This window comes from Podarcis raffonei, chromosome 3 (assembly GCF_027172205.1).
Source record: "Podarcis raffonei isolate rPodRaf1 chromosome 3, rPodRaf1.pri, whole genome shotgun sequence".
NCBI lineage: Eukaryota > Metazoa > Chordata > Lepidosauria > Squamata > Lacertidae > Podarcis > Podarcis raffonei.
The window spans coordinates 51,457,249-51,480,911 of NC_070604.1; the positions used below are offsets into that span (position 1 = coordinate 51,457,249).

The 23,663-nt window shown below is 42.6% G+C and overlaps 1 protein-coding gene across 1 annotated transcript in view; it reads right to left on the reverse strand.

Annotated features, from left to right (window-relative positions):
- Nucleotides 1-21,127, reverse strand: part of PREP (prolyl endopeptidase) — a 67,462-nt gene extending 46,335 nt beyond the window's left edge. Inside the window, exons 1-6 of the mRNA XM_053381559.1 lie at nucleotides 20,908-21,127; nucleotides 14,851-14,925; nucleotides 10,255-10,388; nucleotides 8,020-8,150; nucleotides 7,585-7,794; nucleotides 6,705-6,826 (exon numbers count right to left, since the gene is read on the reverse strand). Coding sequence (XP_053237534.1) covers nucleotides 6,705-6,826; nucleotides 7,585-7,794; nucleotides 8,020-8,150; nucleotides 10,255-10,388; nucleotides 14,851-14,925; nucleotides 20,908-20,952 — 717 coding nt within the window. The 5' untranslated portion in view covers nucleotides 20,953-21,127. The remainder of the gene's footprint in view (nucleotides 1-6,704; nucleotides 6,827-7,584; nucleotides 7,795-8,019; nucleotides 8,151-10,254; nucleotides 10,389-14,850; nucleotides 14,926-20,907) is intronic.
- Nucleotides 21,128-23,663: the final 2,536 nt, after the last annotated feature.

Genomic DNA, 23,663 nt, shown 5'->3' on the forward strand with positions numbered 1-23,663 from the left:
GATTTTTTTAAAAACAACCAAATACCCTTTATTTGGTTCTTAATTTTATGTTTTAATGTTGTTACATTATTTTGAGTTTTTAGCTGTAGAGATGTGTGAACCACCATAGGATCTCCTTGATGAACGGCAGTTTAGAAACCATATAAATAAAAACACACTTCAATTCTATTAAAGCCAGTGGCTAGAACCCGCTGCACAATTTCAAAAGCAAACTTACTATGAACCCAGCACAGACTGCTAGGGTTCCCAGCTGGCGGGGTACCATCCCAAACTGCCATGGGGGAAAAGTGGCTCAGGGATAGCCTTCCCTGTTTAGGGAAGTTGTTAATGTTTGGAGTTTTATTCTGTTTTTAATGTTCTGTTGAAAATGTTGAAAGCCGCCCAGAGTGGCTGAGGAAACCCAGTCAGATGGGCGGGGTATTATTATTATTATTGCATCCAGGGTGGAATTCAACTTGGTGCTAGGCAGATAACTCCGCCTATCCTCTCCAGACTCCCTCAGAACCAACTTGAGATGGGTGCGAGGGGAGAGGAGATGGGGCCCAAGTCCCACTGCACCAGAAGTTCTTACACATGCTATTGCTGGTGGGGCTTGTTAGTTGAATCCTGTCCCAAACAAGCTTTATATCTTTTTTTAAAAAATAATTGCTGGGGGGGGGGGAATTACACGTATAAAACAAAACCATTTCCAGCATTAAAATACAGAATTCTTTCAAACCCTTAGACCTCTTTCCTCCATGGGTTCCATCTTTCAAAGAAGCTTTATATCAAGACACACATTGGTCCATATACCTTAGTATCATCTGCACTGAATAAAAGCTGCTCTTTCTCATCCTTACCTGAAGATGCCATGAATTAAGCCTGGAACCTTTTGAAGGCCAAGGAAGTGGTCAACCATTGCACCTTCCCCGTCTAGTACCCAACATTTTGAGTTAATGTCAATATACTACAAACTTGAGAATCTTTACTGCCTTCACTCCATCAAAGCAAAAGCAATCTTTGAAACTTTATTTTGCATGATGGCAAACAAGAGCCCCTGACAGCAGCAATTTTGAGCATATCTAATGAGCTTCTCAACATTCCCCGCTGGACTGGTGAATAGTTGATAATAGTTTGCTTAATGCGATTCCCAGAACACATTCTTAATCTAATTTCCCAACACACATTACGGGTAGGGTGCCAATTAAGTCTGTCTTCATTGCTACAGCTGTCTTTACATCAATGCATTTCAAAACTCCAAGGAATTCAAGAGTATTAAGGCAAAACATTATTGACAGCTGCATTCAAGAACTACACCATCAGATATTTTACTGGAGAAAAATAAAGACAAATATATGTCTGTATGTATGTGAGAGTGAGTGAGTGTGTGTGTGTTCGTGTGTGAGAGAGAGAGAGAGAGAGAGAGAGAGAGAGAGGGCGCAATGTGAGACAGAATAGCCTCTTTCCTGCTTCACCTGCCAGCCGCTGGCCCAGCAATGTGCTTTTTTGTCTCTGTGGGGCTGGATGGCCACCCCTGTCAATTTGCATTTCATGCTATGCTGAAGCAGTATTCTGTCCACAGGTCTCAGAGTCACTCAGGTCCCAAATTAAATGTAGTTTGATTCAGGGGAAAGATTAAATTAAATATCCTATCAATTTCAGTGGAAGAACTGAAATTATACTGTTTTCTCCATCCCTTTGGTTTTTATAGTATTTTTTTAGTGCCAATCTGGGTCTTTTTTCTGAAATACAAAATTAGTATGGGGGGGTCCCTTTTGTTTTTAGAATTCATAACCACTGTCTCTTGGAATGAAATTCCCTGATATAATACAACACTCCCTTGTCTTCTGGTCTGTTTTTTAAGCAGTGCTCTTGAGAAAGAGAAACTAATCAATTAAAAACCTTTCTTTTTTGCAACAGCCTGTAGCTGCTTATACGCAGAACTGATTGAACCCATATGCCCAAAACCTGTGTGCACTTTCTAACCACTGTACCTTATTAATTACTTCCTTGCAGGTGTACACAGCCACCGCCACCACTCTTGCCAACTCCTGTATTTGTAATAATCTTAATTTATCAAAACCATTAAACCAGGAATGGGAAGCTACGGCCCTCCAGATGTTGATGGGCCACAACTCCCATCGCTCCTGACCACTGGCCATGCTAGTCAGCTGGGGATGATGGGAGTCTGAGTCCAACAACATATGGAGGGCACCAAACACTTCAACCATGCATTAAACTCAGTAGCAATGCTGGTTCCTACTCAAACGCTATCATGTTTTCCAAGAGGAAAGCAGTAATTAGCACATAATGCAGTCAAATGAAGCAGGTGTATAGTATTGGGTGCTACACTCTCCATAAAGCATAACTGGGAAGATCACGTTCCTTTATAAAATAGCCGTTCCAATTATGCTAGGCAGGAAGCCCTGTGGCCACATTTCTAAGATAGATCCTGGGATTCAGAACTACCAAGAAGTCATGCTCTTTAACCTGCGAGCTGTTTCCTACCATAAAATATGTCAGAGCACGGTTGCCTGCTCAGTAATTATCACAGGGATTCCCCTAAATTTTTGGTCCCAGGGGCAGGCACAGTTAGAAATCTAAAAAAACTGCCATGGGCACCATGAAATACAAAATGATCTTCAGAGAATAAAAACTAGTGATTCTCATAATCCCTGCCCCAAAGGTTAGACATACCTTCAAACAGAGACAGACAAAAAGGCCCTTCCAAATAATCACATTTAAATAATAATAGTGGGCCCTTGGTAATCTCCCTTCCTCCAGCCTGTTGCCTGTTTTCAGTCTCCAGGACTCAGGATGTTTGTGAAGATTCCAGTGCTTCACAGCAGCTCGTGCCAAACTTCAACCGCTGTAAATCCCATAGCACATTACAATCGAGATACTGCAGCAGCTCTTGTTCTGATTACTGGTATTTGTTTTGAGCAAAAGCACAAAGGTGATCCTTCAGGTCAGCTCATCTAGGTTGTGCAGCAGGTAAGTGCCTCTAGCTGAAAGTGAAAGCAGTTTTGCAACAGAAACCTTTAAAATGCTTCTGAAGCAAAACACACCACCTATACTGCTGTTGTGTTCACGTGTTATTTTTGAAGGGAGTGTGGAATGCAAAAAATATATAAATATATATCTCCTAATCTCCTAATCTGATACTTTTGATGGCATTTCTTATATTACCCCAAGCATGGGATCTTGGTTCTAACAACGTGCACAGCACAGGTCCACATTTAAAATCATCACTGCTTTCCCCATTTAACTCAGATAACACACACATGGCTTCAAATCATCATTCTATAGTGCCCTCTTCTGGGAACTGTCACAAACTTGCTCCCTCTGCTTCCATTCTAAATTCTGGATATAGCGTATAGGGGAAAAACAGGGCCATGACATTTCTGGTTTTAGTTAGAATTGATGCAAATACAGACACAGAACATTTGCTTTGGAACAGGGACGGAGGATGAGGCTTGGGGGGGGGGTGCCTTGGATAGCTGCCAATGGAACGAAATATAGTCCCTTCTCTGAAATGTAGAAGCACCATGTTGAAGGAAGAAGGGTGAGAGTTGGGCCTGGCTTCTTTATTTCATTTACCTATCACATTAACATCCTACCTTTCATCCAAGGAGCTTAATGAAGTGTACACTGCTCTCTTTCCGCTCCCTCACAGCAAGGACAAGAAATAGTGGCTGGCCCAGCATCACCCAGCGAGCGTCACAGCCAAGTAAACCTTGACGCAGGATTCACTGAATGAGGGCTGGCAGTGGAAGCACTGCACTAGGACTTCCGCTTGTGCAACAGGGCTTTCCCCCTCTCCTCCCCCACTCCACGCACCCCCAAAATTGGCTATGCAGTTGTCAGGAGAACCCCCAGAACAGTACACAGAGAGAGGAGACAGGGATCCTTTCCCATGGCAAGCTGACATGCTTGTGCTGAAGGAACAATCAGAAGGGCACGACACTGAATTCCTCCTTATGTCTCCCCAGCACTAATCTGACAGACTAATCACTAGGCAACCCTGTCTTAGAGATGACATCTAAGGTTTGTCATACTTGGTAGGTCCATTGACACTGATGGACATTAGGGGTGTCTTCAGAGTAGTGGTGAGTAACACATACAGTGGTACCTTAGTACTTGAACTTAATCCATTCTGGGAGTCTGTTCGACTCCCGAAACCATCTGAAGAGCAAGGTGTGGCTTCCGATTGGCTGCAGGAGCTTCATGCACTCAAACAGAAGCCAAGTTGGACATCCGGCTTTCAAAAAAATGGTCGCAAACTGGAACACTCACTTCTGGGTTTGTGGCGTTCAGGAGTTGATTTGTTCGGAACCAAGCCGTTCGACTACCAAGGTACCACTGTATCAGTGCAAATATTTCCACTTGTGCAATGGGATCTCCCTTCTCATTCCACCCAAATCTGTTCCTGGGATTCCCCCATCCTCCAGGGCAGATTTAGGTAAGTTGTAAACGACTAAACAACAACAGGGTGTACACAGGGGGAAATCCTGTTGTACAAGTAAAAATCCTTCTGCTAAGGCATGTTGGATACTGCCAAGTAACTTAATTCCATTGGGTGGAATTCAATGTAGCTCTAAGGATCAACACAGGTATTTCTGCTTCCCCCGCATGCTCTTCTGGGAGCAGGGATCCCCTAACCCTCCAAACCATATCTGGGGGAGCTATGGGGTGACATGAGGGGGAAGTCCTGTTGCACTAGCAGGAGTCCTTGTGCTGGCTTCCACAAGCAAAAAAGGATGGTTGAATCCAGCCCATTGATTTCACTCGGCCTACTCCAAGTATGAATTAGTTGGATTATCAGCTCTTTAGTTTAAGAGAAGAAATGCTAATTTTGATGAGGAAACAAGGGGATGGGCTTTTGTTAACTCCTTTGTGTAACTCCTTCCTAAGCCACCTCTCTTAATTTCTAAACGTTTGGAAGACAAAACTGTCTCCTTTCACGTTGGCTCAATATTGTTTGTTACTCAACCTGCATATTGTTCAAAATGATAAATAAATACAAGAAACCAAGAAGCAACTTTTAGCAACATTTACATAGGTTTGGATGGGCTAAATGTTTCTAAAGGTATAAAACTCGACCCCACTACAATAAAAGGAATATATTAGATATTGAAAGGTAGCAAAATCATACAGGTTTGTGCATCCTGCGGGCTTTTAAAAAATATTTTCACAAGGTCATTTGCCAGAAACTGGCAGCAGTAAGAGGGGGGGGGGAAGTAATAAAATATTGTAAACAGCAGGCAAAGCTGGTAAATGATTTTAATTAACAACAGATGCTGGGTGTAAGAAGCCTCCTGCAGATATGTAATCAAAAGTTATTAATTTCCTCAGACAAACACACGCCTTGAGAAGTTTATGAGCTTCTGTCACTACAGATTTATGACCTAGTTTTATATAGCAATTTGAGGCATACTCCCTAAGTTTGATGGTGAAATGTGTTTTGTACGTCAAAACACCATCATACTACACTAACACTACAATCTCCTGAATTCAGTGAGACTTACTTATGAGTAAGCACATGCAGGATCACATTGTCAGGCCATGAACCTAAGCATACTTGTTTGAAATCCAACTAGCAGAGAGGATTCATGCAGAAAAATGTTTTTGCACAAACCACTCACCTGCATGCAGAAGGGACTGCTGCAGCACATGGACAGAAACACCCATATCAAAAACAATCCAAATTCTGGACACATTGCCGGTTCCAATCAAGAGACCCAAAAGCACAAAAGTTGATTTCACTCTCATGAAATTAACTGCATTAGGAGAACCATATGTTCCCCATCCGTGCCATAGAGGGCCTGTTATGGTACGGTGGATTGCAGGTGGACTTGGATGAAGGAGACCTTGTTGTGGCAAATGTGTCTGTGGTGTATACACCACAGTTATCACTAGGTTTCCCACAGCAAATATATGGAAGTGTGTACAACTTACAGAAATACGGTGGAACATCTGTTTTCGAACGTAATCCGTTCCCAAAGACCATTCGAGTTACGAAACATTCAAAAACTCAATAGAAAGCCTCAAAACGGAAAAATTGATACGGAAAACTCAAAACGGAAGCTGCCACGGAAGTTCAACATCCGAGGTGTGCTCAAAAACAGAAGCATTTATGTCTGGGTTTACGGTGTTTGAGTTTTGAAACATTCGTTAACGGAGATGATCGAAAACTGAGGTTCCAGTGTAATAAGTTTATAAGCGTTAGCTGACAGTAATGAAGTTAAAAAGCATTGTTTTAAAATTCTACAAATGTTAACTCCACCATATTTTTAAAACTGAAAATGTGTGTGTCCAGTGCATAGCATACATAGTTTTCTTTTTAATATTTCATTGTGGTCAATGCCCTTTCAAGTTTTTTAAAAAAGTGGTACTACAGTAGCATCAAAGAAACAATGGCTGAGAACAGAAATTATTTTTTTTAAGTTGGAGAAAAATGGAAGGGGTGTGTGTAGGAGGGCTCTTAATGTAAACTGATCACCACAAAAATTCATTGTAGAAGAAGTCAAAATGAGTTCTCAACAATATACCGAGTCACCATTTTCACATATTTAAAATAATGTGTTATGTATTGGTCCTAGGTAGTGCAATAGAGGTAAAAAGAGGTAGCGAGAAACCTTATTTAACAACAAAGGATTGGGCCTATAACCAACTTTTCACTTTTATTATCTACTGAGTTTCAAAGAAGGTGAGATGCACCATACCTCAGCTCCACCCATCCATTTTGGTTCATGAGGAAATTCAGCACATAAAACATCCTTTGATTGGTCAGTTCCCAGGACATGATAGTACAACTTCTGGTGCAAGTTTGTCGACGTCTCAGTGCCTGGGGCAATCAACATATTTAATTACAGGTATGTAAGCTGTGACTTGTTATTAGTTCTAACAACCTGAAAGTTTCAAAACCTTAACATATTAGAAGCTTCTTATTTGACAAGGTAGCAGAACCAGATTTAATAACTCATATGTTTTCTGGAAATACCAGTCCTTATAACCAAGAAGCTAGATAACATCTATGAGGATAATTTTTATTCCTATTATTCCATGCATTTTTCTTTGCATTATTTTTCTTTATATAAATATAACACATTTGGAATAATATGTTCTTTACATAATTTGAGATACGTTGCTAGTTACTGTATTTTTATTTTTGGTCTGTGTAAAATGTCATGCTTAGCTTCCAGCAATATGTAATATTCCCTGTCAAGGAAGTGAGATGTTACTTTGGATTGAAACTTGACAGCATTTTGTGGACAGGTGGACAGGCAGAATAAGAAGTCCCATGAGCCAAAGAAACTAAGCAACTGAGAGATACTGGCTCTAACCAACCTGTCCCATTAGCATTAGCAAACTGGGGTCTCCTGCTGCTTTTGGACTACAACTCCCATCACCCCTAGCTAGCAGTACCAGTTATGAGGGATTATGGGAATTTAAGTGCAAAAACAGCTGGAGACTCAAGTTTGGGAAACCCTGACCCAAAATACCCACAAGAAGGAAGCAGAGCTAGTAATGAGATAAAGGAGTCTAAAGTAAATGAAGGCTATAAAGGCCTGAGGATGAGACGGGTGATTGTATGCCACTCACCATCACTTTTCCCATCTTGCTTTGGGTAGCAGTTGTAGAACATGCCTTTGCCATCATGGGTCCAAGCCATACAACTGAATTTTACCATCTCCAGTGTGTCTGCCAGTTCTTCAGTACCATCCACTTTCATAAATTTAATTGTTACCCAATCTGACCCACTGGAACTCAAGCCATATGCAAAATATTCGCCATCTTCACTGAATGCATAACCTGGTGATTAAGAACACGCTGTGTATTAGTTTACGTTAGTTACAAACTTTACTTTCATAGTTTATGCTTCTAACACTTGCCTTCACCATATAGGCAGCAGCTCAAAGCATGTTTTATGTTTTCCACAATTTAATATTTTCACACGTAGATGTGTATAACTCAAAACAGAGAAATTTTATGTTGGCTTCCAAAATTATGCATTTTCGAAAAATCTGCTACACTGACCTCGCAGAGCCACAGTGCCATCATCAGAAAGTTTATTTGGGTCCAAAAATACTTTGGCATCAGCATCCAATGAATCTTGCACATATAATACTCGTTGATTCTGAAGTCCAGAATTATAAAAGTGAAAATACCTAGAATAAATGATATAATTATTTGGGGGTTTTTATTTTCAACTATAGTATGAGACTGAATACAGAATTATGCAGGCTAAGACTTTCAAGAGGAGTGGCAGATTTATATAACAGAGGAAAGCAGCTTCTTCCTGAAGGAAAAATGCCTCATTTCAGTAATTTAGCACACAATTTCACCCATCAGGTTGCATTAAGTCAACATCAGATTCAATTAGCAACTCACAAGTTATGTTAAATAGTTCATTATAACAGTTAGAGCTTTTGACATTACTGCAGTGTGTAATGAGACAAATCATTAAGATTTCTCAGCCATGCACTTACTTAAAAAAATGGAAAAAAATCTTCTTCTTCATCTGAATGTCATACTGCAGCAGTTTGGCATTTCCATGCATAAGAGAAGCCCCTTAAGGAAGTAAGTCTAATGCCCTGAACACATAATACCAATGACATGGTTGCCACAAAGACAAACCACAGGCATACCTTTCTGTATAGGAAACTGTTTGTATGAAGTGTCACCCACATGGTAAACCAAGTTTAATCATGCCAGTAAACCAGGAATGGGGAGCAGGTGGACTACAATTCCCATCATGCGGTGTGGCCAACCATCAGTGATGACAGAAGCTCTAGTCCAACAAAAGCAGTGCGGCCACAAGTTTCCCAATCCCTGTAGTAAGTCTAAACCTCTCACTTTTGTAGAGATTTTGCTAGCTTAGCTATAACAACCCAAAATATATGCAGACTGGCAAATGAATTATCGCCATATACACAGGCAACCATTCAAGTTCAACTAAAAAAAAAAAAAAGGTTCCAAACTGCCACTTGTAAACAACTTTTATGAAATATTCTTCAATGCTGCTGAACCAGTTTAAGCATAAGCCATCATCTGGCTTAGCATTAATGTAAACAAGCAAATGTGTGGGTTTCTGGAGAGGATATCACAACTGCTGTGTTCCTTTCCCGATTCCTCCTGCTGCCTCGCTACCCAGAGCTAAACCATAGTTTGCCTTGGCATGTCATCTGAACCCTAGTTAGTGCTTTGTTCTGCCCAAAGGTTTCTCTGAAGTAGTGTAGCACCGTAGGACAGATGGTGAGAGACAAACAATGGGCAAGAGCCTATGGACAACAGTGCAGACTTTAAGAGCTCATGACCTAGTTGGGCTCCAATTCTGGCTCTAAGCAGCGGATCACAAGATAGCCACATCTGCCAGGAAAAGGAGCTTGACAACTTTGTGGAGTTGGGAGATGAACTATCCTTGCCAGATGAATTTTTCTTCTTCTCGTGTATTGAAGGGGAGAAAATGACCTCCCCACTTTGATGTGATGAAGGACTAGTGAACTGAGTAATCTTAAATAGATATTTTAGCGTACTGGTTTTTTGTCCTTTTCTACTTCAGACCTTTAATTCTAAGCCAGGCCTTTAATTACTGCCAGGGATATTCTAAGCCAGGAGTAGCCAACAAGGTGTTGTTCTGATGATAAAGAACTACAACTCTCAATATCACCAACAACTGGGAAAGCAGGCTTGGACAATCCATCATCATCTGAAGGGAACCATGCCTCCTCTAGGCCTTTTCCTGAATTTTCGGCTTTCATTAAAACACACACACACACACACACACACACACACACACAAACAAAAAACCCTTTTCTGACTCTATATTAAGGAAAATGGAGAAGCAGTAAGCAATTGCTCAGTAAGTATTAGTAAACCTTCTCTCACTTCCAGTATTCTAGTAAATGTAAGCAAAGGCAAGAATAGGGTTGAAAAGTCACAGAAACAGACATGTCCTCTTTCACTGCTTGACAAAACAAAAGGTAGGATTTCTGTATTTTCCTTAATTATTACAGCAGTTGGTCATGAGTTTATTTTATTTTTTTGGCGGGCTGGCTGTTGATTTTCCTGGCTCAAGATTTAATTAGTAGAAACTTTCTCTCTCTCTCTCTCTCTCTCTCTCTCTGTGTGTGTGTGTGTGTGTGTGTGTATTTGACCTGAGAATCACTTGGTGTGAACGCTTAGCACATAATTTATGATACCCCCACTACAAAATGTCTGGCTATAAACCACCCTGCAATAATTCAAAGGCACACACAGTCCTTTACATACCTTTTCCCTTTCTTGAAATGACAACTATACTTGGGGTAGTCATAGAGTTCTGTCATTTGCTCTTTAAATAGTCCCCGGACAGCACACTGCTCAAGAAAGGGTACTGTTATCTTATTTTGTGCCTCGACAAAAGCCTGAAAGAGAAAAAACAAAACATAATGAAATAAAACAAGGGCTTTATAAAGCAACAGTTTGTATTGACCTAGATCAGGGATGGGGAGCTGATGAACTGGCAGATGTTGTTGGACTCTCAACTACCTGACCAGACAGAGGCGGAATAGCCCATGATCACAGGTTGGGAGTACAACATCTGGAGGGTCACAGGTCCCGCCCCCCCTGGTCTAGAGAGTGCAATGATTTGGATGCAACTTCATAACAGTCTTAGAGTAGAACTGAGCATACCACAGACATTATTTCAGGAATGCTGCTGCTCGTTTCATTAAGTGGCAATGGCACATAATATTTTTTTTTTATAAAGATATTTATTAAGTTTCCAATTTTATACAAACAAAAAGCAAAAAGAAAAAGAAAAACACATACAATTCTGAATACTTAATTTTCTATGACATATTTCCCTGACCTCCTCATACCTCCCCTTCTTGTATTCCAATTCAAATTATTTACTCAGCAAATCCTTATCTCATAACATTACAGCTGGAAACCCCTTAATTTCAATCCAACATCATTCAACATTCTTTAATTTTACAATATTTCTGTAAATAGTCCTTAAATTTCTTCCAGTCTTCTTCCGCCGACTCTTCTCCCTGGTCACGGATTCTGCCAGTCATTTCTGCCAATCCCATACAGTCGATCATCTTCATCTGCCATTCTTCCAGAGTGGGTAAATCTTGCGTTTTCCAATACTTTGCAATAAGTATTCTTGCTGCTGTTGTAGCATACATAAAAAACGTTCTGTCCTTCTTTGACACCAATTGGCCGACCATGCCCAAGAGAAAGGCCTCTGGTTTCTTCAAGAAGGTATATTTAAATACCTTTTTCAATTCATTATATATCATTTCCCAGAAAGCCTTAATCCTACGCACATCCACCAAAGGTGAAAGAATGTACCTTCGGTTTCCTTACATTTCCAACATTTATTATCGGGCAAATGATAGATTTTTGCAAGCTTGACTGGGGTCATGTACCACCTGTATATCATTTTCATAATATTCTCTCTTAAGGCATTACATGCCGTAAACTTCATACCTGTGGTCCATAACTGTTCCCAGTCAGCAAACATAATATTATGTCCAGCAATGGCACATAATAACATGATAACTAAAGTGGCTTTCTAATATTCAAAACATGATAGCAATCTGTCCAGTCCACCTATTACTGACTTTTAATTTCAGCATCCTGCATTAAAAGGGGGAGGGTGACTTTTGAGATGGATTCTTCCTGAGAGAGAAGTCTACAGTCTGCCAACTTGCTTTGCAGGTCATCAAAGGATTCTCTCAAGCAGCTTTCGGATGAAACCACTTCATACATTCAAACACAGAAAGAGGTAACTATTTTACCACTTGGTCACCACACCCTGGCTGAACAAGTCAAAAAAGCAGGTCATCACAGGTATGAGTCCTGATGAGCTTTATGGGTCTCTTTGATCTAAATGCAAACTCTCTCATTTGGTGTTTAAACCAAATTGCCAAGATGCCATGAAGACAAACAGTTCAGCCACCACTGAAGCGATATATGAACAGTAAAGTGAAGCACTTTAGTTCCAAGATTAACGCGAAGGCAGATTACTGCTGCTTGAATGGTATAAATGGATGGCTTAATAAATGAGCCAACATAACTGTTGGTGAAAAAGTTGCAAGAATCTCTATAGCAAGGCTGGGCTATAGCTTTTGTGCAGGCTGATCCCATGTATGCCAACAGGATAGAAAGGCCATTCCAATGAAAATTTACTCAGAAGTAAGTTCTGCTGAATGTAATAAGGCTTAGTCCCAAGTGAGTGAATGCTGGTTTGCATCAATACAAGCAGATTCTAGTTTGCGGAATGCTCTCCCCAGGGAGATTCACCTGGCACCTTCATTACATTATCTTTAGATGTGAGCGGAAAACATTCTCCTCTTCTCCCAGGCTTTGGCTAATTAAACTACCTATGGTCTTTAAACTGGGGCAAGGTGGGTATTGTTTTGTTTGCTATTATGTTACATATTTTTGTGTTTTTATATTGTAAACCATCCTATGATCCTCGGATGAAGGGTTGTACTGTATTGAAATTTAATAATAAAAAATTAGCTATAAATTTAGCAAAGAGAAACAGAGAATAAAAGGACCAGAAGGGGACATAATCTATTAGCTCTGATAAAACAAATGGGTACTTTCTGCAAACTACTCCATAGCATTAAACAAAATCAATTTATTTTAACAGCTCACCAGAGAGAACAGTATTACTGTTCCAGTTCAAGGCCTCAAATAAAGTCATAAAGGTAAATTTCAAACTATTTTCTGCAATAATGAGACACAAAACGCATGTGAACCTGTGAACTGAAAATGATGAACAGCCAAATGTTTGATACTTTTAATACAAGCAATGGAGTGTATCAGGGTTCAGTTTAAGCACGTTGCACACCAAGAGTTCAAGGTTCACAGAAATATTTTGATTCAATGTGATTAACAGCCCCTCTCGCAAATGCACTCTACCTATCCTTGAAACTAATCCAAACATACTTGAGCCTGGTTGAGACATAATGGGGCCAACCTCTTAAGAGCTTGGGTATGAAGACTTAGGCTTCTCCCCTGTCCCAGCATTATCCATTGTTTAGTATTGTGTTTGTATGGTTAATCCTAACAAGCTTTCTCCTTAAAGGTTTGCAAATGCTGTTCAAACCCAGATTATGAGAACAGTATTGGTTCATGCTGGTGCAGATGCAATACTAAATCACAGCTAAGGCTGTATAGAAAGGGAAAGAGAATTTGCACTGGAGAGGTGACAATGGTAAGGTGGGGGGTAATGTCCACAAGCTCATACCCAAATATCTTAACTGTTGCTAAATGATTAAAACTACTACATCTGCACTGCTTTGAAAGTATCCTGTCTATGGCTTGTACTTATATATTATATACTTATACTTATATAAAATATACCTAGTATATTTTAAATATCATTTACTTGTGAAGATCATGCACGTGCCAACTTTGTCACTTACTCATGTAAACTTCCTTTCTGTTTTCCAGCGCATGCACAAAATTTGACCCATTTGACCCAGGCAGCTCCCACCTTCCATAAACCGACATGGATCCTGAGCAAGGTCCTTTCTTTAAGAAGTTTGTAAAGTCACGGCATGCAGAAGCCTCTAGGGGGCATACAGCTGCTTAGCTCAAGCCACTGCATCTTCCAAGCCAAAAATCTCACCCTTCAGCCATGCCCACAAGTGATCATAGAAGAAACGTCAAGCCCAATGCTACGTAACAGTGTCATAGCTTATACAGATCAATATGTAACATGGATGTTACAGGATGTAACAGTAAGTCAGAAAGTATGCTTCGTTTTAACCACAGCATGCACAAAGAAACGTAGATTTCAGATCGTGCCTTGTTTAGAGAGAGAAACAAGCTACAAACTCTGGTTCAGAAACAACACTAAACCAATTGCTCCATGGTTTGTTTCCCTCCAGAGGGGAGCAAAGTGCAAGAGCTCAGGCTACATGTACCAATGTGAAACATTTGCACATTAAGGCTGAAACAAACTGTATCTTGAGCACTCCCACTACATGTGAATATGGCCATTGAGTCATACCACTGTTCCACAGAGTCTAGTTCAGTATTGCCTATACTGACTGGGAGTGGCTCTCCAGGGTTTCAGATAAGTCTTTTCCAGTTCTACCTGGAGATACCAGGGATTGGACCTAGGACCTTTGCTCTCTCAATGACATTTGATCCTCCCCTAATATTTTTAAATGGAGATGTAGTGAATAGAACCTGGTGCCTTCTACAAGCAAAGCATGTGCTCCATCACTGAGACTTTCAGTCCCATCCCATCTTTTCAGCCGGAGCTCCAAGGCACCGAACCCGAGACCACTGCATCCAAAGCTTGTGCTCTGACCATGAGCTGTGAGACATACAGTCTAGGGAAGCCACCCCACTGTAAATACTAGGGGTCCTGAACCAGGGACTTGTGTCATTCAAACATTTCTACCCTGCACAACTAACAAAAACATTACAGTGGTACCTCGGGTTAAGAACTTAATTCATTCTGGAGGTCCGTTGTTAACCTGAAACTGTTCTTAACATGAAGCACCACTTTAGCTAATGGGGCCTCCTGCTGCTGCCGCGCCGCCGCCACGCGATATCTGTTCTCATCCTGAAGCAAAGTTCTTAACCCGAGGTACTATTTCTGGGTTAGCGGAGTCTGTAACCTGAAGCATCTGTAACCCGAGGTACCACTGTACTCCAATCACAGCAATTGCCTGTGGACCAGTAAGACTTCCTACAAACACAAACCTTTCTGGTGTAAGATGATCATTAGCAGAAAACTAGTTTTTGCCTGATGTTTTACCTGAGACTAGTATCACATTTGAACAGTACTATGCACGTCTACACTGCAAAGGCACTTGCCCCAAGATGTCCAGAATTATAAGAAAGGCTTACCTTTGTTTGCTCACTATCAGGATCTTCAAGCCAGCTGTACGGATCACATATTTTACAGCCATGATAGTCGTCCACCTGATTTTAAAATATACAGAGAGAGATTTGTTTTTTAAAAGATTGCTTTACAATCACTTTATGAGTGGCATTAAATAAGTTATTACAGCTTAATACACTGCTGAAAACTAGAGGATGCAATAGGCAACTAATTTCAGCAAGCTGCTCTGACAGCAGAATAATAGTCTCTTCCAAACAAATGAAGTTAATCAAGCATAACCAACCCAGAGAATTCATGTGCCGATGTAGTTTTGGACCTTCTGTTTTTATTAACAAAAGAGAGAACTCTTAGCCACTGATTATAACTTGGCATGGGAAAAAGATGGGAAATGGAGATCAATACAGTGGACCCTCCGGATACGAACTTAATTTGTTCCGGGGCTCCGTACGTACCTGAGTCCGCATCTAGAGGTGCCACTTTCACAACCCGAAAGTTACATTACCCAAACGTAACGTAACCCGAGGGTCCACTGTACTATTAAGGGCTTCTAAAAACACAACAGCAGTTTGGAACAAAACCCAAAGATAGGACTTCTGCAATCACTATACTGAAGCCACAGGTGTCTCTTTGGATGTACTGTATGGCTTTTCACTCCCTAACTAGCTGCCTATTGTGCTCTCAACACAGTAGACATGTTCAGGGATTTCTAATTCCAGAAATGAGTCACATTTGCTGGAACAGGACATTTGGGTGCATCTGCAAGGGAAAGTGCTTGTGCTCTTGGTTTGGTGCTATAGCACTAAACAGCAAGCACTAGAAGGATTCAGGTATCATAGCAGTCTGAAAGGACATTAGGCAGGGATGGGGACTCCAAATGTTGCTGGACCAAAACTGCCATCATCCTCATGGGAGTTGGAGTTGAGCAATATCTGGAGAGCAAGTGGTTAACCACTCATGTTTTAGGTGAGGATGTCAGCACCTGAACTTGGGAGAACGTCCTCCATGCAAAGCCTATACATGTGGCTCTCTAGATTGGACTCCCAACTTCCATCATATTAAAAGCTAGTACTTCAGTGAGGGAAGATATATCTAGCCTAAAGAAATGAGCAACATTCCGCTAACAGGTTATAAAAGACTGCAGTATGGCTAGAAGTTCTTTTGTTGCTAGTGAAATTCTACTACGTAAAACTCTGGGAGGGACTTCTGAACAATATCAGCAATTTTATTTACAAAAGGCATTTGGAATGTTTGTTACCAGCACAGGGCAGAGCAAGCTTGACCCTTCTCTGCCTAATGAAATATTTGATTAAAAGTATTATTTTCTGTAGCCTAATAGCCTGAGAATGTTATAATTGGAACAGAGTCACAGATTTTAAGAAATGGGGAGTACAATTAAATCTATAATTTAAAGGCTGGTCAAATTCTTTGGTTATTTTATGATTTTTGTTTTCCTTCATACAAGGCACTGCTTTTTCCATATCATGGAAAAGTAAAGCTGTTAACCCCCCTCATGGATCACTGCCTTGTCGTGGTGAAGGGGCTTGAATAACTCAGAGAAGCTGTGAGCTATGTCGTGCAGGGCCACCCAAGATGGACAGGTCATAGTGGAGAGTTTTGACCAAACGTGATCCACCTGGAGCAGGAACCGGCAAGCCACTCCAGTATACCTGCCAAGAAAACTCCATGGACAAAGACAACAGGCGTATAAAAGTTATGACGCTGGAATATGAGCCCCTCAGGTCGGAAGGAGTCCAACATGCTACTGAGGAAGAGCGGAGGACAAGTACAAGTAGATTCAGAGCTGATGAAGCGGCTGGGCCAAAGCCGAAAGGACGCTCAGTTGCGGATATGCCTGGAAGTGAAAGGAAAGTCCAACGCTGTAAAGAAAAATATTGCATAGGAACCTGGAATGTAAGAACCATGAACCTGGGTAAGTTGGAGGTGGTCAAAAATGAGATGGCAAGAATAAATATTGACATCCTGGGCATCAGTGAACTAAAATGGACGGGAATGGGCGAATTCAGTTCGGACGACCATCATATCTACTACTGTGGGCAAGAAACCCGTAAAAGAAATGGAGTGGCCCTCATAGTCAACAAAAGAGTGGCGAAAGCTGTACTGGGATGCAATCTCAAAAATGATAGAATGATCTCGATACGAATCCAAGGCAGACCTTTTAACATCACAGTAATCCAAGTTTATGCACCAACCACTAGTGCTGAAGAAACTGAAATTGAGCAATTCTATGAAGACTTACAACACCTTATAGAAATGACACCAAAGAAGGATGTTCTTCTCATTATAGGGGATTGGAATGCTAAAGTAGGGAGTCAAGAGATAAAAGGAACAACTGGCAAGTTTGGCCTTGGAGTTCAAAACGAAGCAGGGCAAAGGCTAATAGAGTTCTGCCAAGAGAACAAGCTGGTCATCACAAACACGCTTTTCCAACAACACAAGAGACGACTCTACACATGGACATCACCAGATGGGCAGCATCGAAATCAGATTGATTATATTCTCTGCAGCCAAAGATGAAGAAGCTCTATACAGTTAGCAAAAACAAGACCTGGACCTGACTGTGGCTCAGATCATCAGCTTCTTATAGCAAAATTCAAGCTTAAACTGAAGAAAGTAGGAAAAACCACTGGGCCGGTAAGATACAATCTAAGTCAAATCCCTTATGAATACACAGTGGAAGTAAGGAACAGGTTTAAGGATTTAGATTTGGTGGACAGAGTGCCTGAAGAACTGTGGATGGAGGCTCGTAACATTATACAGGAGGCAGCAACTAAAACCATCCCAATGAAAAGGAAATGCAAGAAAGCAAAGTGGCTGTCCAACGAGGCCTTACAAATAGCGGGGAAGAGAAGGCAAGCAAAATGCGAGGGAGATAGTGAAAGATACAGGAAACTGAATGCAGATTTCCAAAAAATAGCAAGGAGAGACAAGAAGGCCTTCTTAAACGAGCAATGCAAAGAAATAGAGGAAAACAACAGAATGGGAAAAACCAGAGATCTGTTCAAGAAAATTGGAGATATGCAAGGAACATTTCGTACAAAGATTTCCATAATAAAAGACAAAAGTGGAAAGGACCTAACAGAAGCAGAAGACATTAAGAAGAGGCGGCAAGAATACACAGAGGAACTATACCAGAAAGAAATGGATGTCTCGTATACCCCAGGTAGTGTGGTTGCTGACCTTGAGCCAGACATCCTGGAGAGTGAAGTCAAATGGGCCTTAGAAAGCACTGCTAATAACAAGGCCAGTGGAAGTGATGATATTCCAGCTGAACTATTTAAAATTTTAAAAGATGATGCTGTTAAGGAGCTACACTCAATATGCCAGCAAATTTGGAAAACTCAGCAGTGGCCAGAGGATTGGAGAAGATCAGTCTACATCCCAATCCCAAAGAAGGGCAGTGCCAAAGAATGCTCCAACTACCGCACAATTGCACTCATTTCACACGCTAGCAAGGTTATGCTTAAAATTCTACAAGGCAGGCTTAAGCAGTATGTGGACCGAGAACTCCCAGAAATGCAAGCTGGATTTCGAAGGGGCAGAGGAACCAGAGACCAAATTGCAAACATGCGCTGGATTATGGAGAAAGCTAGAGAGTTCCAGAAAGACATCTACTTCTGCTTCATTGACTATGCAAAAGCCTTTGACTGTGTCGACCACAGCAAACTATGGCAAGTTCTTAAAGAAATGGGAGTGCCTGATCACCTCATCTGTCTCCTGAGAAATCTCTATGTGGGACAAGAAGCTACAGTTAGAATTGGATATGGAACAACTGATTGGTTCAAAATTGGGAAAGGAGTACGGCAAGGCTGTATATTGTCTCCCTGCTTATTTAACTTATATGCAGAATTCATCATGCGAAAGGCTGGGCTAGATGAATCCCAAGCCGGAATTAAGATCGCTGGAAGAAATATCAACAACCTCAGATATGCAGATGACACAACTTTGATGGCAGAAAGTGAGGAGGGATTAAAGAACCTTTTAATGAGGGTGAAAAAGGAGAGCGCAAAATATGGCCTGAAGCTCAACATCAAAAAAACGAAGATCATGGCCACTGGGCCCATCACCTCCTGGCAAATAGAAGGGGAAGAAATGGAGGCAGTGAGAGATTTTACTTTCTTGGGCTCCATGATCACTGCAGATGGTGACAGTAGTCATGAAATTAAAAGACACCTGCTCCTTGGGAGAAAGGTGATGGCAAACCTAGACAACATCTTAAAAAGCAGAGACATCACCTTGCCCACAAAGGTCCGTATTGTAAAAGCCATGGTTTTCCCAGTAGTGATGTATGGCAGCGAGAGCTGGACCATAAAGAAGGCTGATCGCCGAAGAATTGATACTTTTGAATTGTGGTGCTGGAGGAGACTCTTTAGAGTCCCATGGACTGCAAGAAGATCAAATGTATCCATTCTTAAGGAAATCAGCCCTGAGTGCTCACTGGAAGGACAGATCGTGAAGCTAAGGCTCCAATACTTTGGCCACCTCATGAGAAGAGAAGACTCCCTGGAAAAGACCCTGATGTTGGGAAAGATTGAGGGCACAAGAAGAAGGGGACGACAGAGGATGAGATGGTTAGACAGTGTTCTCGAGGCTACGAACATGAGTCTGACCAAACTGCGGGAGGCACTGGAGGACAGAAGTGCCTGGCGTGCTCTGGTCCATGGGGTCACGAAGAGTCGGACACGACTAAACAACAACAACAAAGCTGTTAACAGGTATTGTTTGTCAACCTTCCAGTTAAGATTTCCAACAGAAAACTACAAGAACATGGTAAGCGGGGTGTGGGTGTACAAGCTCCCAAATTAATAGAACTTGTGCTACAAAGAATTAAGAGGTAGTCTCTCTAGACCGGGGCTGAGAATCTTTGGTCTGCAAGATCCAATTCCCATCAGTCCCAGCCAGCAGGGCAAATGGTCAGGAATGACAGGACTTGTAACAAAATATTCATCTTGAGGGTCACAGCTTCCAACACCTGCTCTAAATCAGGGCTCGCCCACACTTCTGCTTGTGTCATGCCTAGAAAGCATGTGTCCGAGGAGTTTCCTGATTGCCCCACGCTTTCTAGGCACAGATTGGAGTGGTTTTCCCCTTGCCCTGCTCCTTTCCAAGGGAAAACCTGAACAAAAACCTGAACTGCCATTTACTCTGATGGAGTGCTGAAGTGTGGTTTTCAGGGGGGGGCGGGGGGGCGGGGCAGCAGGACAAGAGGAAGTGTGGGTTAAGTCCTTTCTTTTCTGCTTGCAAGGAAACACCATCTGTTTCTTTTAGAGATTTATACACGGCTTGATTTTCAGAATTCCCAAGCGGCACTATCCATACACCAGCCCCAACTGCACAACCATCCCTTCCGCCTCAAAAGTTCTGTAATTTTATTATTCTAACCCAGCCCATTGTGCACCCTCAGTGGAGAGCCACTGTGCTGCACAAAGCTATTTACAGGGCAGATACAGGCAAGCCAATCTGGTTACTGGCCAATCTGATTTGAGGAAATTATGTCTTCCTGCTCGAGCAACAGGTGCTTGTTTTTGGGGCTCGTAGATTGTGCAAGACAAAAATATGTGCCAACATTAAACTTCTGCAGCTCACGCTGTGTCGTTGAGTGGCAAAAGTGACCCCCGATCCTCTCCAGGCATACCCACACCTGCCGAAATAACCCACGGCGGCCGTCCCCAGCAATCCCCACGCCCTCAAGTAGTGGAGAGAGGCAGGAGATAAACGACACCGGTGGTTTGAGACCAAACCGGCCAGGTTGGAAAGACTGGTGTGTGGATGGGTGTGCAAAGGACACGGCCCTGCATCACACCTGCACCCATCCCTTCAAACACCTCTATTTCCGCATCAGGCTTGACGGGGAAAGTCCGCAGGGTGTGATAGATGCGGGAAGCCTTTCCACACCGGGGCGCCGGTGGCCGAGGAGGAAGCGAGGAGGCAGGAAGCCACCGGGTCCGAGAAGCTGCCCTAAAGACCGGAGCTGCCCGGGACTCCTGGGGGGGCCGTGTTGGGGGGATCCGGGGGCGGGAGGTGGGGGCCAGGGAGCTACTCACGGATGTCTCTTCGCGGTACACCTCGGGGTACTGGAAAAGCTGCATGCTGCTGCTGCTGGCGGCGGGTTGCGGGGAAAGGCAGGCGCCGTGGCGGAGCAGGCGGCAATGGGGCGGCGTGCAGGAAGAGGAGGGGCCCGGTGGGGCGAGGCGCCGCTCGGCTTCCCCTTCAGCCGAAGACAGGCGGGCTGGAGCTCCGCCGCCGCCGCCGCAGCCGCGAAAGGGCCCTCCCACTCGCCGGCGAGGAGCTGCCACCTCCGGCAAGAGGCAAGAGAGGCGAGCGGAGCAGGCCCAGGAGGCCGCGCGGCTCCCCCTGCAGTAAAGCGCCAGCATGGCCGAGGCCGTCCATGCATTCGAGGCTGGTCTTTCTCCCAAGGCATCCTGGGAACTGTAGTTTAGTCCCTCAGAGAGCGGCCGACGCACCTGAACCCATTGCAGCAGCAGCAGCTCCCAGGATTCTTGACGGGGTCGGGGTGGGAATGTGCTTTAAATGTACGGTGTTTACGCAACCCGCCCCCCCCCGCAAACTCAGAAGCCGTGCTCGGTATTCTGGTCAGCCTGATAAAAAGTCTCGCCCTACTACGTTTTTCATAGTACGAGGGAGGGGACTCCAAATGTCATCTAGTCCAACCCCCTGCAATGCAGGAATACAAAGAGACTGCATATATATATATATACTCTCCCATCACTTTCAGAGAGAGAGATAAATTAGCCGTGTTCACGTGAAACAATAAACCATGAGTTTGTGAAATAGTAATCTCTTGCTTCTTTATGATAAAGTCGTAGAGTTGGAAGGGACCCAATGGTCATCTAGTCCAACACCCTGCAATTCAGGAATCTCAACTAAAGCATCCATGACAGATGGTCACCTAACCTCAGCTTAAAAACCTCCAAGGATGGAGAGTCCATCACCTTCCGTGGGAGACTGCCCCCCTGTCTTTAACAGCTCTTACTGTCAGAAAATTCTTCCTGGTTTTTAGTCGGAATCTCCTTTCTTGTAACTTGAAGTCATTTGTTTAGGTCCTCCCCACCGAAGCAGGAGAAAACAAGCTTGCTCCATCCTCTATATGACAGCCCATTAGATATCTGAAGATGGTTATCATATTTCCTGTCAGTCTCCTCTTTTCTATGCTGCTACCCAGATCCTTCAACCACTCCTCACAAGTCTAGGTTTCCTGTCCCTTGATCATCTTGGTCATCCTCCTCTGCACACACTTCAGTTTGTCAATATCCATCTTAAACTGTGGTGCCCAGAACAGGACACAGTATTCCAGGTGTGGTCTGACCAAGGCAGAATAAAGTCGTACTATTACTTTGCTTGACCTAGACACTATATTTCAGTTGATGCAGCCTAGGATAGCATTAGCTCTTTTATTTTATTTTAGCTGCTGCATCACACTGTTGATTCATATTAAGCTTGTGGTCCCCTAGATCCCTTTCACATATACTGGCAAGCCTGGTGTCCCCCATCTTATATTGGTGCAGCTGGTTATTCCTGCCTAAGTGCAGAACCTTACATGTATCCCTATTGAAATTCATTTTGTTAGTTTCAGCCCAGTTCTCCAACCTGTTAAGGTCATCTTGAATCCTGATTCTGTCTTCTGTGGCATCAGCTCTCCCTGCCAGTACAGTGGCATCAGCAAATTTGTTAAGCATCCCCTCAATTCCTTCATCTAAGTGGTTTATAAAGATTTTAAACAACAACAAGTCCAGAACAGAACCCTGTGGCATCCCACTTGTCACTTTTTTCCAGTGACAAGTGGGGTGATGAGGAACCATTAGTGAATTTAGGGATTTTCTGAATTTGCCATAAAGTAAACACCTTTGAGGGACGTGGGTGGCGCTGTGGGTTAAACCACAGAGCCTAGGACTTGCAGATCAGAAGGTCGGCAGTTCGAATCCCCGCCACGGGGTGAGCTCCCGTTGCTCGGTCCCTGCTCCTGCCAACCTAGCAGTTCAAAAGCACATCAAAGTGCAAGTAGATAAATAGGTACTGCTCCAGCGGGAAGGTAAACAGCGTTTCCCTGCACTGCTCTGGTTTGCCAGAAGCGGCTTAGTCATGCTGGCCACATGACCCGGAAGCTGTACGCCGGCCCCCTCGGCCAATAAAGTGAGATGAGCACTGCAACCCCAGAGTCGGCCACGACTGGACCTAATGGTCAGGGGTCCCTTTACCTTACTGATTTTATTAGTTTATATTCATTGCTCCACATGCATTCAGGTGGGACCAGAGTTACAAAGTTAGCGCTAAAGATCTGTCACTCCATCTTCACCTTTCATTTGATCATTTTGATATATCAGTAACTAGAATTCTTAAAGAATTTTCCTTCCATTTTAATCTAATTTATCATTCTATTTAAAAAAGTTATATATTAGTATGGGACCTGTGCTTCTGAAATGTATCAGGAGGTGGCAGCAAAACCACACTGTTTCTGTTTCACTGACAGCAGTCGAAACATCTTAATTGTGCTCAGGTTGCCCTGACGAATACATTAGTATTTAAAATCTTTAGAACATTTTGATAAGAACAGCCAGCTTGATGGCTGTGTGCCTACAGATGTTCTCCTCCCAGTAATTAACCTGGCTTAAGTGGTTTCTGTTTAATTGATTTTAACTGGTTTATGTTTATTCTTGATTGACATCTTGCATACATAGACATAATTTTCAGTGTATGAAATAATTAACTCTTTCCAGAGCATTTGCTCCTTTGTACCAAAATCTCTTGTGGTAAGCAATAGGTTTTGAAAACAGTAGGTTTA